The sequence below is a fragment of the Strix aluco genome, chromosome 2, assembly GCF_031877795.1.
Source record: "Strix aluco isolate bStrAlu1 chromosome 2, bStrAlu1.hap1, whole genome shotgun sequence".
In the NCBI taxonomy this organism is placed as follows: domain Eukaryota; kingdom Metazoa; phylum Chordata; class Aves; order Strigiformes; family Strigidae; genus Strix; species Strix aluco.
In genome coordinates, this window is record NC_133932.1 from 45,252,495 (window position 1) to 45,269,707 (window position 17,213).

Sequence of the window (17,213 nt, forward strand, 5' to 3'; positions counted from 1 at the left end):
AACCTCAACCATTCTCTGAGTCTGTGAAAGCATTATTTATTTAGGTGTGTCAAGAGTAAGTGACGCTAAAGATCCTCTAGCAAAATAGGGAAGGATGCACCAAAAAGTGGAAGTTTCCTTCCCCGCACTCCATGTCTTCTGTGGGAGAGCGGCTTATATTATACAAATGGAATGATGTAGTGACATATATACTGTATGTTTCTGAACCTTGGTTCATTTAAAATCTGCTAAGTACTTACCAGCTCACATTGTTTAAGAATATTGCTTTTCCTATGACTTGTTAACATTGCTGTATACTTTCAGAATAGTATCTAGAGTATACCAGATATTTTAAAAGATTTTTTTTCCTGCTGCCATTTTTTATTTAATATGTTTGGTGGTATTTGGGGGGGGGGGGGGGGGGGGTGTTGGAAAAATAAGTGTAGTAGTAAGTGTGGTTTACTATGAGATGACAAAATAATGAGGTTTTTTATGGTAAATAGAAGGGAATTGCATTTGAGTAGTAGGTTGCAAACATAAGCTACTTTATTAAGTATCTAGGAAACTTGTCTGGTAAATAATTGCCATTAATAACAGCATCTTTGTCCCGCTGAATCCTAATTGCATGTTCCTAAGCATTCTTCAGTGTATCACTTGTGTCTATTAGCCTTGCCACCTGATTAGATCTTAGAACTGTCCTTTGTCAGATGATTAGCTCCATTAGTACTGCACTTTCTTTCTTGGCCATAATTTCTTATGAGCTCTAGCCTGGAATAATACTTTTAAAACCAAATGTGCAGTTAGCTAATTCGAGAGGTTTGCATTCTCAGTTGCAAAGCTGGATGCCTATCCTACCAGAAATATATCAGAACTGTAAGATCCATTTGGGAATGTGTTCTAGTTAAAACAAGGTCTGTTCAGTCGTACTAGAGGCTCTAGTGCATGAAAATCACATAAATCTCACAGATCAGTCTTTTTTTTTTTTTTTTTTTTTTTTCTGGAAGGCTTTATATAGACCTCAGTGTGTTAAATTTCTGAGTTGATAACCTGCAGAAAGGAGCTTAAGCCTGTTCCACTCGATGTCCAGCATTTTGAGAAAAGCATATTTTTGCTGTGGGAAGTAATCACATTATTATTGCGATAAAGGAATTCAGGATCCGTGAAGTGTTTCATGTTTAGATTTAACCTGAAGAGAGACAGTATGATGTTCTGCAATTCTTCCAGCTTGAAAGAAGTAAACATACTATATTACTCTTGAACAGCTGAAGGAATTACCTGCCTGACCATTTGATTATTCATATTGACTCACAGTAAAAACACCTGCAAGGTCATTCATCAGCTTGCTGCTGAAGGATCTGTTATAAACAGCATTATGAAAGTGGCAGATGAGTGTTCTTGGCACGTTTTGACAGCACCCAGACAAATGTCATTCAGCTTCCACATCTAGCATTCAGTCTGTAAATCTGGGTTAGGAGAACCAACTTTTTTGAAAAAATCATGCTTACTGTGGGGAAATCATGCCATGCATAACCAAAAGATTGATTCTTTTTTAGTTTAGGAGGCTGTCACTAACAAATTGCTGTGGTATAAACTTGTCAGAACAAGCATCTAGAGATAAAAGTATTTGAAATGATCTCTGTATATACATAACAGCAGTGGAATAGATTTGTGTTTGCAAAGGTGGCAGAGCATTGCCTCAACTTTGAATAAGTTTCAAATATTCAAATTGTGGGTTTAACTCTTATTTTTCTCAGGAGACACTGGTTTTTATTAGCCTAATGGACATGAATTAATTGGTGACTAGCAGTTAAATCTCTGGCATATATTTTTGTGGAAAAAAATCCCCACACATTGTTAGTGAATATACTGTTACAGTAGCCTGGGGTGGAAAAGTAGAAGCTTGAATAGTTTGAAAGAGGTGGTTTTCCTCTTTCCTTTTCCCTGCTAGATACCACATACTCTTCTTCTACTGCTTTTTAAGGTTGCATTTGGCATTTTTATCAGGAGTGATTAAACAGAAATAGTTATTTATATGTAATATTTTACATGAAGTTGCTGAAGAAGTTTGTACTACAACATCGGATTGAATTTTATATCTTCCACCAAAATGCATCTTCCTTCTCCCATCTTCTGTGTATTGCACATGGCTGGAGTAAGTCAAAACTCATATAATAAACAGCTTACAACAGTCAGCAAAGAGGAAAGTGATGCTTGTGAGGAAAAATAATACTTTGAACATCTTTAGCATCATTTATTACCGAAAGCATGCATCTCTTCCACATGCTGTTGCTTTTTGATGAATATCTAACTATTCAAATCACTTTCAGCCAAGGGATCAAGCAAGCAGCATTATTTGGGATAGGCAGAAGTAGAACTCTAGAAAGTTTATTGTAGCAAATACTCATATATTAGTGGCAGAATGTATGTAATGCTTGACTTCTATGGCATGTTTCCATTAGTGCTGTTGTGTTGTCAATCTTTTCATTCATGATCACCTGAAAATAATTAGAACACTCTCCTTCCTGTATGCAGAAGGTTTTTATAATGAAATAGTACCTTTACAAACTCTAGAATTATTTTTTCATGAGTATATTGTATTGTTGAGAATGGAAAACATTCTTATGAAAAGTCTCTTTTAAAGTGCTGTTGAGGTGGGGTTTTAAGAACAAAAGATATATTTGTATCAAAAAGATTTGCCTTGTCTCATTGGAGGGGTGGAGGGAGGGAAAGCAAAGTACATTATTAATGCTGTGCATTTCTCATGTAGCTCATCCATACCTGCCTTTCAAATTCAGCTGAATCCATTAACATTATTAATTGCTGAACATTTCAGATGGGAATTTAATATCCCTTTTTATTTAAGAAGTGTGGAGAATTTTACTGCAAACCAAAAGGCAGCATTGACTGAGCTTTATTTTAGTACAAGCATTCTGCAGCCTTTTCCACATATGCCCTTTAATTCTAGTTCAGTTTGACTTTGTCATACAAAGAGGTGTCTCCCCTTCTGTTTCATTTCAGGGATGATGTCTAATAGATCTTTTTGAGCAAATACTTACGAGGTTCTAATTTGAAGGCATCTTTCTCTTCCCACCTACATAAAATACATCAGAATTGTGCCTTTGTGTGTCCAGTTCCATTCTGCATCAAGACTGTACTTATAACTTAGATAAGAAATCAAGGCCTAAGATAATCATTTTAAAAGATTATTATCCCTCTATAAAATTTTTCGTGTTAAAGAACTGAGAAGGAATTTCATGTATAACTGAACAAATGGGTGGATTTTTTTATTTTCCCACTGGAAAAAAAATATATAACAAATTGTGACAGGTAAATAGCTGCAAGGCAGGAAAGATGTAAGGTATGGCAGGAGCTCTCAATGGAGAACTATCATTGTGGTCCAGAAGGGTTCACTTCCTCGAGAAATTTGAGGACATTAATATAAACTTGTTATTTCAAGTAGTTTTCTAAAAGTGCTGTAGAAGAGTTTCCTACTGCCAAAACCATTGGGTAACATGTAACTTCTATGAAATTAAAAAATTGAATGGGATATTTCAGATCCTACTGCTACATGTTTCCTTTCAGAAGAATAGAAGCTACAGGATGGGTGAGAAGAGCTAGGGATACAGGCCATGACTATGAAGGGAACCTGTAGGCTTTCAAAAATACATTGATGTAATTGTCAAGGATCAAAAACATCTGAAGAGGTACCCTGAATGTGTTTGAATTGTTAGTAGTAGCTTTACTGCAAACCAAGACTGAAGCTTTAGCCAATAATATTGCACTGTTTTGTTCAATAATTCTAATGAAGTGCTTTACTTTTCTCTGGCAGATGAACGGGAAGATGTTCAAAAGAAAACATTCACAAAATGGATAAATGCACAGTTTGCTAAGGTAATTAAATATTTTTATTTATTTATAAACCAAAATACGGTTTGTATATTTGTAAAAATACCCTGATATTCCTCTACTGAGGCTTAATTTTCAAGGTAACAGTTATAAGTTTCAGATATTGTGGAATGCAGTTGACTGATTTATTAGAAGAAATGTCCAAGTTTTATTCCCTTGATTTCTGTAGAGATTGAAATGTAAGAAGCCACTCTCTTCTCAAAATGTACTCTGCCTCAATTTACTTTGCCTGTTCTCAAAAGTAGTGATGCAGATGTATTACTGCTTGTTGGACTCCTTTGTTATGTTCCTAATATATGAAGGGGTTTCCTCTATTGGGCTTGTCTTGTTTCTAATTGCAATCACAAATTTAACAAAACCAGATGAATTGGAAAGGAGTAATGTCAAAGATAAGAGGTGTGATCAAGTCAGCAAATTATGAAAGTAATTTATAATGTGTTTTGAAATAGTTATCTCAGAATGTTAACGATCTCAAATGTACCGGTGTGGTGGTTTAGCCCCTGCCGGGGTCTGAGACCACGCGGCCGCTACCCCTCCCCCACAAAGGGAGTGAAATACAAATCCCCAAGACTGAAATAAGGAAAGGTTTAATACAACAGTGCAATAGCAACACAACAAACAACAACAATAACAATAACAGTAATAGTGATAGCAATGAACAGAGCAAAATAGCTACCAAATACAGCAGTGGGAAGCACGATGTACAAAACCACGAGTGCACCGCGCTCCCGCCCGGGAAAAATGTGACCTGCCAGGATGTGACGTCTGCATGGTATCTGAATAACCCGGCTAGAGCTCCCCCCCCACTGCTGGGGAAACTTAACCCTATCCTGGTTAAACCAGGACAACCGGAAAAAAGACCAAATAATTAACTTATTTAAAGGAGGCCTCCCTGCCAGTATATAATAATTTTATCTTTAATACAGAGGAAAAATTGAGTTCAAACTATTCATTTGATTAAACATTTTTTAAATTCTTGGAAGATAATCACTGAACTGTATTTGCCAGTAATAAACTAATCAATTCCATAATCTGTCATTTTATCTGGCAATAGACAACAATTAAATAGTAGCTGTGATATACCTTCTGTTTAGTCATGCTTTTGATTGTGTCCCATCTGAATCTCCTCATTAAAAAAAAGGAGAATACAACCACCATAATGTTGAAAAACATGCTCAGCAGTGGTTCAGTCCAACAGGGAGTCCCACAGGAGTGTTCCATGGTCTAGAGAATTTTGTAATAGTGATTCAAGTGATTTAGACAGCACACATTTGTGCTCAGCATCTTTACAGCAGAGGTGTCCAGCAGTTTGGAGGACTGGATGAGGATGAAATATAATCTTGAACAAATGGTCTCAAATTGATCAATGAATTACCAGCCAAGTGTGAAGTATTATATTTAGGACAGACGTAAAATGTATGCATATGGAAGTGGGGAATAACTGGGCTGGCAATAAAAAAGCAAAGAAAAGCTCTGGAAAGTGCAGTGAATCACAAACAAAATGAGTCAGCAACATGGTACTATTGCAAAAAGAAAAAAGGCAAATTTATTATGGCTGTGATAATGGAAGTGCTTGACAGAAGGTGAAAGATGTAATTATTTTACTTGGCAATGAGTGAGATTTTAGCTTGCGTAATTTACTATCTTGGTGTTCCATATATGAAGAAGTAGCCCCAGTGGCAGTCATCTGATACAAGCTAATTTTAAATGTATTGCCAGTTAGGCCTTGTTGTGGTCACAGAAATGGTTACAGAAAACTAAGTGTAACTGTTGCTTCTAGATCTAAAGAAAATGTCATGTTCCTAGAACATTTCTTTCTCAGAAATGTTTGTTTTATGGAATAGCAAAGGTTGCAATTACTGAGAAAACTTGGAGCAAGTCTGCAGAAGAACAACAAGAATTATGAAGGGTTTAGAAAATATGACCTATCAGCAGATGCTTTTAATGGTAGGTTTAACTCAGTTGTCTGAATGATCTAGATGTCTTTCCTCCAATTCTAGTTCAGTGGATTGTTCTTTAATGGTGTTTACCTACCTTTTACTTCAGTTCTATAAATAGTATTTTTAGTTGTATGTGAACATGCATTCATAAACATACTGGAGAAGTACTAATCTCCATCTACTTCATTTGGACTCTGAGGGAAACCCAAATACTATGGTTCGAGCTTTTCTTTGCCTCATGCATCATCTGTGTTTTGGACAGCATCTTTTTATTTCAACAATCAACCTACCAAAAACCCCTTGATCTTTAAATCCTGGACAAATTTCTCTTGTCCTACAAAGTTTTTATGCAGAACACCAGAATACATGGTCTGAAACTGGAAATCACATACGTCTGGTAAGCTTAGCAATACCTGCTGGCTGTCTGTGTGGTACACATGCAGAAAGCATGGTTTGCTCTTCAGTGCAGCCACACACCATGCAAGCTTTATTTCTCTCTAGGGTTTTCAGGACAGAAATAAAGGAAGCCCTCCCTGCTTGTATTCAGCTGTAAATGGTCATAGTTAATAGCTGTGTGCTGTCCTAGCAGGGTGTTTCTCCCTTTTCTAAAGACCAAGACATTTTGGGAGAGATGGTCTTCAACCCAAGGAAGTGGATCTCCATGTGAAATCTATAGCCTATCCCTCTTCCTATTCTTATTTGTTTTCAGTGGTTCAAAACTATCTCTGATTCTAGCTGTGGAATTGATTTTAATTAATGGGCTACTCCTGGTTAGTGATTTCTCATCATTGTTAGCTTTGTAAAGGTGTTAAATAAATGACTTTCATTGTAGAATTGGTTTGTATTCACTCCTACATGGTTGTAGAGGTGCTGTTTTGAGCAGATTAGCCTACAAGGTTGGAATTAAGACAGAGGAATATATTACGTCACTCATTTTCTCTTATTTATGAATAGTGAAATCCAGGCCATTAACTGTAAAACACTGTTTTATACAATTCTCACCCATACACCACCCTTGATAGCTTAAACAAACCCCACTTATGCAATCAAAGCAAAAGCTTAGTTCTAAATGTTCTAAACTTTCATTTGTGTTGGGTCTATAGTTCATTGCTCCCCAAAGATCTGTATTCCTTTCCTGAAAATTCAGTGTCTAGAGTACCTGTGTCTCAGTACGCTTACTCTCAGACTAAACTTTCAAAACACTCACATTTGCAAGTTGCTTTCACATGACTAGTGATGTAAATACAAATAATGCTTTTAATGTCAGAAGTTGTAAATTATTGAAAAATAATTTTCTAATTTATGTGTCATCTGCCTAACTTAAGAACCCATGTATAATTTTTATTTGTGAGGGGAAAAAAATCCAATTGTTTGAATCTCAGGCCTGGAGGGACGTAGTAGTTGTTCTTCTGGCCATGCACACGGTAATGTTGGATCATGTGTAGATACTTTGGATTCAGATTCCTTGAGTTCAGCAGTGAACTCTGCTACCTCTTATCTAAGGAGTCAAATCTCTTCATGAAATCTATAACAAATTCTCAACCACACCATCTTGGCAGTTTTCTGACTGTGATGTGCAGAATCTAGAAACCTCTGGAGTGCTACCAAGAAGTCTGTGAAAGGGTATCTAGGAAAGCTAGCAGAACTGTCAGCAAGATTACAATGGCTATGGGTAAACCCATGTCTCTCTTGAAACTTTTTTTGGCAGGTTGGGCGGGGTGCTCTAAATGGAAAAACTGGGGGAAATGCATTTGCAGGTCTCTCTTAGAGCTTCTCAAAAGACCAGGTTTCTCTCTAATTCCAACTCCTTTTACTAGCCAGAAAATGGATTATGCAGAAAATCTGTGCTTTAAAGATTACAGTACGTGACTCATCTATAAGCAACTCATCATTGTTGCAGTAAGATAGGCCAGAAGTTGGCTTTTAATGTTTGTGACATAAAACACTGGGTAAATTAAAAGTATAGGAGAAATGGGAGAATATAATCCAAGAGACCCTTGTGTTTTCCTCGTGCTAATCATAGACATTGTGTATGACTTTGTTCAGTGACACCTTCTTGTTTTACCATCTAAATGGCATGCAGTAAGTTGAAACTTAAAGCAACTTTTAAAATGTGGAGCATATTACTTTAATATCTTTTTATTCAGAAAAAGCTTTTTTTGTCCTCAGAAGAATTTTATTTATAAAATAATGGAGTTCTGCAGGGTGTACGTAATGATAGCAAAGGAATATATTGTAACCTAGTTTTTAATAATAGAACTATAATTAGAGCTCTCACAAGAGATATATCTAGTCCTGTGTATGATAGCTTTTGCCCAGATCTCAACTTTTAAAATATGAAATAACTGAAACCTTTGTTTATAGATTAAACACAGAATCTTAACTATGTGTTTTGGGAGAATGCAAATATATCATGAGCCCTCAAGTGTAGCATCTCTCTGCTGGAACTTTGAAACAGCCACAACAATTACGTTAAAAATGCCTGTACCCCATTTAAATGAACTTATGTTGTTTCACTGGTTAAATGTTATTCGTTGTTCATTGCATAATAGGCTTCAAAATAGAAAGCATTACTGAAGATGCAAATGTTCTTTACTTGCATGTACGAAAGAGCTTGTAAATGACAATTGATTTTAAAATGAAAACCTGAAAATTCCAGCACAAAAAGAAAACCAAAACAACCCACAAACCCAAAAGGAAAGAGCTACTCCTATGACTAAAGAAATATTGGCAATTAATTTTGTTCCCTCATTGTGGACAGAGTGTCTCAAAGTATTGACAGTTTTAATGTCAGCAACAACAGTACCTGTTGTAAGTACAGAGAAGGCAAGCAGCTAATCATTGTAAGTTTTGGCAGCTTGAATTTTAGGTTATACCCCTATGGCTAATTTGAGATCAACAGCTTAACCTGTAAATGGGTTTCATAAAAGAATGGTAATTTGTGATTAGTTTTCAACATTTTAATCTGCAGTATCAAAAAACAGAATGTCATAAAATTGCTTGTAAATTCAGAGGTTTAAATAGGTTGTCCGCGTTTCTGCTACAAAAGGGGAGAAAATTCCACTACATAGTTAAAGAAGACATTATCTATAACAGTACACTTTTTCATGTAAACACTGAAATTGTTAATCTCCAACCATGCAGGAGCAAGAGTCAGAAAACAGAGCATGATAGATTCTTAGGGAAAAAAAGTGGGTAATTTTTTATGTTTTCTCTGCCTCATGCTTTGGTGTTTCTCCTGTTGTTATTGAAAAAAAAGCAGAATACAAAAATAAATTTAAAGATACCTAATATTTCATTACTTAGCTTTATGGAAGAACAAGATCATTCGGCAGGTAATCCTTTTAATGGAGAATTTAAGTTGTGAAAAATGGCAGCTTTTATAGACAGGTGAAAATTTTAGGAGGTAGTTGTTTGTGTGGTGACTGTGGAATTAGATTCCCATTTTCATAGTGATCGTGCGAAGAAACAGTAAAGACGCAGCCTGTGCCAGTGAAGGTAAGGTTGACAGCCTCATTTAAGATACATGTGGCTAGTAGAATAACAGTCAGCAAAATTAAATACACTTTTTACTACTGAATTTGTTTTGAATAGCAGCTGGATTGTTCAAGCAACCGGTATATGAAGGGAATAAAAGGAACACAGAAGGGGGCATTGCTTACAGCTTTAGTTGAACTTTGTAGCAGTCAAAATATTTTCCTAATTACCCAGCGTTTGTATGTGGCTTACATGATAGGAGGTGTGGTGACAGTCTCAGTTCTTTCCCTCTTCTTGAGTTCAAGGACAAACTGAAGTTATTCAAGACTCCCATTCACTTTAGTGGTCTCTTGTGACTGTAGATTAAATGCCTTCTGCATATCAGATAACAAAAATAACTGATATAGATGAAATGTTTACTGACCTTTCAAGGAAGTATGTCAAATATTTGATGTACAGAGAGACTGTACTATTGTAAGTCTGGCATCTGGTAGAGAAGTCTGCAGTGCTGCTTTTACTCACACACTTGTTTAGTTTTCTGTGCTATCACTCCCAATGACTTCAAATTAAAACAAATTTTAAAAGCCACTCATAATGAAGTGAATTCAAAGTGTTGCAGACTTGGGGAGGGGAGTAATCTGGTGAAGCTTTGTGGAGAAGACAACAATGGTTTCATTTGTCAGATTTCTTTAAGATTTAGCTTTTTTGGACATGTGTTAACCCTAGTGAATAATCTATGTCAAACTCCATCAGATGTACCATTTCTTTAGCCATATTTCTGGGCTACAATTAATAATCAAGAAAAAGAGCTGGAGGGAGGGAGGTTGGCAGCAAATCACAAAAACATAGATTAAAATGTTCAGTATTAGCCCTGTCCAAACTGCTGCTAGATGACTAACCTATAGATCAAATGAAGACAGTTGCTTAGATGAGTGAGTGACCAGTAGGAAAATTAGAATTAAATCCTGTACTTAGAAGTCCAGATCAGTGTGCTCAGGCTTCACTGATGTCTGCTGGTGTGCTGTATTTTCTAAAAGCAGAACAGTAGTTGTATATGCATGTCTACAAGACTAGAAAAGATCCCTAGCTGTTTCACATAATAAAAGTAGTCAGTAGGGTGTGTGGGTGATTGTAAGATTTCAGTTTTAGAATTGAGTTCTAGAGAGTACATCAACACTGGCTTTGAAGGACAAATTTTAATATCATTGTAGACAAGTTCAGAAAAGTTCTTCCGGATAACTGTGGTGCTTTAGCCATTTATGTAGAATTCAGTGCCTGCACAAAAGCCTGTTGGAGAAACAGAGTAAATAAAAGTTTGCTGAGCTCCATGTTGCCACAGATTATCCTGCAGCCATTCCCAGTCAAAAGCATTTACATCTAGTCCTATATTTTTACAGTATGTTAAACCAGTGCCTGACACTGCAGTGTAGATGTGTTCTCAGGCTACATAATTCATACAGCATTTATATGAATTATTACATAATGAATTATTACATAATTCATTTCAGCAAAAAAACCCAGAAATCAGCTCTCTCTACATTATCTGATAACCAAACTATTTTGTGTTAAGGTAGAATTAAAAGAGTCAGGAGTATCTAGACCTTTTTTTTCTTACCAAATGCAAACTAGATTCACTTGCATTCGTTCTCAGTTACGGGGTGGGGGAAGGCAAAAAGCTTACTCTTTTCAATTAAGAGGCAAAAAGAGTTGGTGAGACATTCACCTAAAAAGCGTAATTGCGGTCAAAGTAAATGAGGGTTGAAATCTGACCCCACTCCAGCTTTAAGGAATAGTACAACTGAGCAACCAACACTCCCTAATAGCCAGTGTTGCATCTAACAGGTCATGAAGTAGCATATATTGTAATTTCACTGCTGACACTGCATATTCACGCTATGGCTCACTTCAAAAGCTTCTGGTTTTGTGCCCATATCTGTTTCCTCATCTGGGTCAGTAGAGTTCTGCTGAATTTCACCAAAACCAAAATTGTGCTCTCTTCATCTAAGGAGCACTAATTTGGAGATAAATGTCAAGGAGGATCAGGTATCACATGTAAGAACACTGATTCCAGGACAAACAAAAAATGGATTGTTAGTGAAATTTTGCAATTGTATCTGTTGTAAAACCCTGATCAAATCTTTAATGGCTGCATATTAAAAGTGAATATGGTTGATATCAGCTCAATCCATTAACTAAACATTGATAATAGCTTTGGAGCAGCCCCATAACTACTTTTTTTTTTTTTTTTTTTTCTGAAAAACGTTCAGAAAACCACACAGATTTAAAATTGTATCATTTGTTATAAATCTGAAAAAATTATAGTTGATATTTTTTGATGTTGGTAAGACACCACAGTTGATATTCATCCATCCTAAATACCTAATTAATCTGTTCTGTGTCTCTCTTGCCAGCCTTTTTAAGTGCTACAGTGAAAGTGATGAGAAAGTGCAGTTTACTAATGTGGGAGCCAAATGACTTTTCTCTGCTACAGCGTGGCAAATAACCAGAACTCTTGTTGAAGATTAATAGTGCTTAACTTTGCTTTCCAGCTCAGTGTGATCGACACTACCCTTGGGATACATACTGTTTTAAAATATCAGGCTTTCTTATGCCAAGAACCTTTTTATAATACGTCTTGCAAGAGCACACCAAAGGCCCATCATGTCTATTCTGTATTATTAAAGCAAAAGCTTTTCATCTTATTTTTGAAGCTGAATGATGTTTAAACCTGGTATAGAAAACACATTAGCATTGTTAAGTGATTTTCATTTTTTGGATATCTCCAGAATACATAAGCAAGTGTCAGGCAAAACACATGCTCAGAATTGTTTGCATTTATATACAGTAAATTACCTGTTAGGTCTCCATATTATGCATTTTTTTTTTATGATGTAATAAAATGTGATACATGCTGTGTGAATATTTATTATGTTTCACATAAATACCCTTTGGAATGAAAAATAACTTTAAAATTATTTTTGCTGTACTTTTTAAGTTAATACCAATAGCAATATTGCCATTTATTTTGCTCAGAATTTCCTTCTAGAACTTCTACTATCTATTAATACATTTTTATAGATTTTTTTTTTGTATGACCAAGAAAGTTACCATGAACGGAAAGTTACTATGAACAGAAACAGCCACAGTTTAAAGGCACAAATATACTCATACTTTGAATTTTGCACATAACATAAATTCTGTGTGCAAGCTTTCAAATTTATAAACATGATGACTCTTTATATTTTGCTTCCAAAGTACTTTTTCAGTTTACTGTTGGCAAAACCCTAGGTCATATCTCCCTTATCAATTTAATATTTATCAATATTTAACTCTGCCCAATGTAGAGGCCTGCTGCTGGCAGGGATTAAAATAGAGGATTTCCCTTTGCACTTACTGTAAAAGCAAGGAACACCAGAAGCTGAGTGGTGTCACAATGCAGCATGACAGAAACAAAGTACTGTTTAAGAGGGCGGTCTTCTCTGTTTTCTCTGTTCTTGCTAACATCAGAAGCGCAAGCTGCATGACCTACTGTGGCAGCCACGCAGCTGGAGATGCCTTGAAAATTGTCAGTACAGAGAAGGATCCTTTCACTGAAAAACTAGAAAGGACAAAAATGTATTTGCTTATGCTTCAAAGAAGGAAAGATAGACATTTGAGGTTAACAAAAAGCTAATGGGACTATCTATATATTGTTGTTGGTTGCTTTTTTTTTTTAAGTTGATGTTCAAACAGCGAAGGTTTTTTTATATGTGTGTGAGGAAAAGGGATTCTCTAATGTTTTTTCTTCATAACATTCTCCCATTGCCAGAAGACTTTACAACTTTGCCTGCTGTGTTGGTTGTTTTTTTTTTTCCCCAAATGTCTAAATGATTGCAATTAAAGAAGACAGCTCGTGGACAGCAGGTTCATTTTCACTTTGATGAAAAGTGAAACTTTTCCTTCTAAGTAATTATCTGCACATCTTTTGGTGGAGCTGTGGTTACTGGCCGTGTATCTCGGAAGACCTTTTGCTTGCAAGTGAGACTTGCTTCTGTCTGCTCCCTTGACTGTACAAGCAGGGACATATTTTCTCTGCTTTGCCTTAGTGGGCATAAATTCAAAACTGGCTACAGATCAAGAGCAGCTTTTACCTGGGGACAGTGGGTTCTGCCTCCACCAGGACTTTATACCCATCACTGAGCCTGATCCCTTTCCCCAGCTGAGGTGCCCGTGGGAGCTCCAGGCCTGGCACCACAGCCACCCTGCCATGTGCACAGCAGCCCTCAGGGTGGAAGTCCCCACCAGTCAGGAAGCATTAGAGCTGTTGCTGCTGCAGTCTGGTCACTGAAGATTATGTCATATTCTCAGTATCTTTTGTTTGCACATGCAAGGGTTATGTTACTTTTCCAAATCAAATTTTAAGGCTTAAAATGTTTTCCATTGAAAGTGACTTCCCTTCCAAAAAAAGGTACAAGCATATTAACTTAAGCAATAAGCATCTGCATGACAAAACGCTTTCACCATTAGAAACGTCTGAGTGAATACAGACTGCATTTTTAAATGCTTCTATGGTAATGTAGTATCCCAGACCTTTAATTTGAAGCTTTAGAGTGGATTAATAAAAGTAGGAAGCTAGACTAAAATATATGCATTTTTATTACGTTAAAATCATTTGTCTTTGCATTCTTGTTTTTATAGCCTCTTCTTGCAGAATAACAAGGGCTTCCCTCAGATGCATTAGACATGCCAAGCAAGCAAAGCAATCACTGCTGTTAGCAATAGAGGGCACTGGACTTTCATTTCTGATATGTTTTACTGAGGGGGAAAAAAAATAGTCAAGTGAGTTTCATTGAACTTTTTCACCTTTTCCTTCTCACACTTGGACTTGCACTTCCTAGACTTTTATTCAAACTCTCATACATTTTTATTGCACTTACTTTAAGTGAAAAAGATTAATCTAAAGAAAATTGAATACATGCTGTTCTCTTGAAGTTGTTATTGTGTATGTATCTTGAGGGGGGAATAAGAACAAGATAAATATAGCACTACAATATTGGTCTCAGTGGTGCATATGTCTAGCTTGCAAATTTGTAAACATTTACAAATTTGCATGATTGTTGCTGGCAGTAGACATCATCCTTTCCGTGCTCAGAATTCATTACCATTACATCTAATCATCTTCAGAATCTCCAAAGCAAAAGTCTTCATACAGGCAAATAAGGTTTTAATGGATTTATGGTATACTTAGACTGAAAGCTGAAAAATAAAAACAGCAGAAAAAAAAATTTTGAGCTACTGTCCCCACTTATCTAAATGCCCTCTTATGTAAACATACTGAAGCTCAAGCAAATCACACTGACCATTCCCCCCCTTGCAAAAGAGTTATCACATGCCTAAGGTTCAGTGGAGAGAGGAAAAGAGAAGATGCAAGCATGTACATTTAGGAGTGGTGCACCTATCTCTCTTGCACTTCCTACACCTCCTAAACAGATCCAGCACATCTCCTTCTGTCAGTGTCATGTCATGTCATGTCGTGTCAGTCAGTGAGGTTCAAAGTTAGGGAGTAATTTGTCTGTCACCAGTCCAGCTGCACCCTTCTCAGGATGGGATCCACAGTGAGCTGATGCCCTCCCCTGCAGCTGTGTACCATTCTTAAACCTCCATCTGCCTGAGGTAGTGGGTACACCTTGTGCCTCTCAGACATACGTACTTCCTTCTATAGGCTGCCTTTGACGTTAGGAAGTTTGGCCATTCCTCCTATGTGTTTAAATGCATAAAATATTTTTTTAAAAGCATATCTCAGAAAGGGGAAGAAAAAAAAAAAAAAAAGACAAAAAAACCCCTCTCCAAAACCCAAACTATTTGGTTTTCGGCAGACTGTATTCATGTTACAGACTGCATTCTTGGATGTTGATGTTTCAATGTTGGTGATGATGAGATGGCCCTACCCCAGTTCTGTAAGCACTTACATTTTTGCATATCACTTCCTTTATTATGCTTTGAGATATCTACATTGTGTACAAAGACTTTCTGTTTCTTCAAAGGGTGTGCTGATAGACATGATTTTACACCTGCGATGCAACTATTATTGAGATTAATTTCTTTAAACCATGTGCCTGTATTTTAGGTCCTACTTTGCACTGAAGACAGAAAAAATAACATTATGAAAGATGTTCCTATGGTAGAAGGGCATTATTAGAAATAATAATCTTATTTGTACAAGGTTGCAAATAACCATATTTGCACAAAACCTTCCATATCTGCCTTCTACATATAAAGAGGCTCAGTCAGATTTTGGGGGTATTTCTGGACCAACACTTCAAGAATAGGTATGATTTTTACAGCTGCTTACCTCTGCTGTTTCTCTGATCATATGTTTGGGCTGTTTTGAAAGGGAAAAACTGTCACATTGCACATGATGTCTGCAGTTCTTTCTCAACAGTGGTGGCAAAATTGACATAGACACCCTATTAAGTCTTTACATAGAGAATTAGTTACGAAAAAAAAAAACAACACTCTTTTTTCCTGCTCTGGAAAGGCTGCCTAACTTCTAAATCTTTCTTCCTCTGTTTCAGTATCCCAGTCGGATTAAATATTGATAATCATGTCACTGACTTTGCTAATACTTTCACTTTTTTCAAATAAAGATCTACATGACAGGTGTTATTACACAGAATAGCCATTTTTCTTTTCTATCTTCTTTTCATAGCGTGTTTGATTGATTTGCCAGTTTAAACCCATCACATTTACTTCCTGGTAATATTAGTGTGAGAGTATATATTGCTGACTTAAAAATAGGATGCTTTTAGTATGCTCAATTACTTAGTATTGGTTCTGTTGAAATTAAGATTTCAGGGAAAAAAAACCAACACAGAATTTCTTCTGTTCGGTCTGGTGCAGTTTTAAAATATATATATAAGGTTACTGAAAATCCAAAGCTATTAGTAACAAAAAAATCCTTTCCATTAAAAAAAAAACAACAAACAAACGCCCCGACATTACTCCTTAATAATAATAATAATAATAATAATAATAATAATAATAACAAGTTATAATTCCAGCTGTAATTCCATTGGAAGTTCTAAGAATTTACAAGACACAGGTAAACAGAGTTATCAAAAACATATTAAATGAGGCTGTTGTACTTTCTATTTTTTTGCCTAATCTTAGGCCTCAGAAGAAATCAATCTCAGGCTTTGTCTGAGCACAAAGCAGACTATGTATGTTCTATATATTCTATAATCTTAGAACAGAGTTACTGTGTACTGGATTACAAAAAAAAAAAAAGTAAGTATGATGGTAATTTGCAAATGCGTTGACTTTTTTTTTCTTTAAAGTACTCAGTGATATAAAAATTGTGTTTTAAGTTAAGGGCTAGTTTTCTTTGGGAAAAATTCATATAAAAGGCATGTCTGGCATTGGTGTAAGGAAACCAGACATGAGACACACACTGCAATCAGGTATAAGCTACACAGTTTATCATGTTGGAGAAATAGGGTTCTATTATAGGGTTATATGCAACTAATGCATGCAACATTAAAATTCCATGCTCAGAAAGAGGGACTATTATCTTGCCACCCTGATAGCACTGACTCTAAAATACTGAAGAAGTTCAGACAGACTGCACTGAAAAATCTCAGTCGCTGTCACAGATTTTGTAAATGCCATGTATGCATAAGATATAAACCCTAATTTTTCAGGCATTGTAAGGGAGCCAGTCTTAAAGCAACTAGTCAGACCTCGCAGCAAGAAAGTCAAGTCTTGATTCAGTCCTGGACAATCCACAAGACTGTTGCAGTCAGTAAGGTTTTCTATAACTGACAAATATGCATTCAGAAGTGGTGTCTTCATAGAAGCCAAACAAATTAAATCCACATGGTAATATTTAACTTCAAAACCTGAAGCTGTGCTGAAAAGCAGAGGAAAAAGGAA

General features: G+C 36.1%; 1 protein-coding gene across 8 annotated transcripts in view; it reads left to right on the forward strand.

Annotated features, from left to right (window-relative positions):
- DMD (dystrophin) overlaps window positions 1–17,213 on the forward strand; it is a 1,148,563-nt gene that overhangs the window by 123,103 nt on the left and 1,008,247 nt on the right. For all 8 annotated transcript variants that reach the window (XM_074814589.1, XM_074814586.1, XM_074814591.1 and 5 more), the window contains exon 2: window positions 3,809–3,870. In XM_074814589.1, the coding sequence (XP_074670690.1) occupies window positions 3,809–3,870 (62 nt within the window). The remainder of the gene's footprint in view (window positions 1–3,808; window positions 3,871–17,213) is intronic.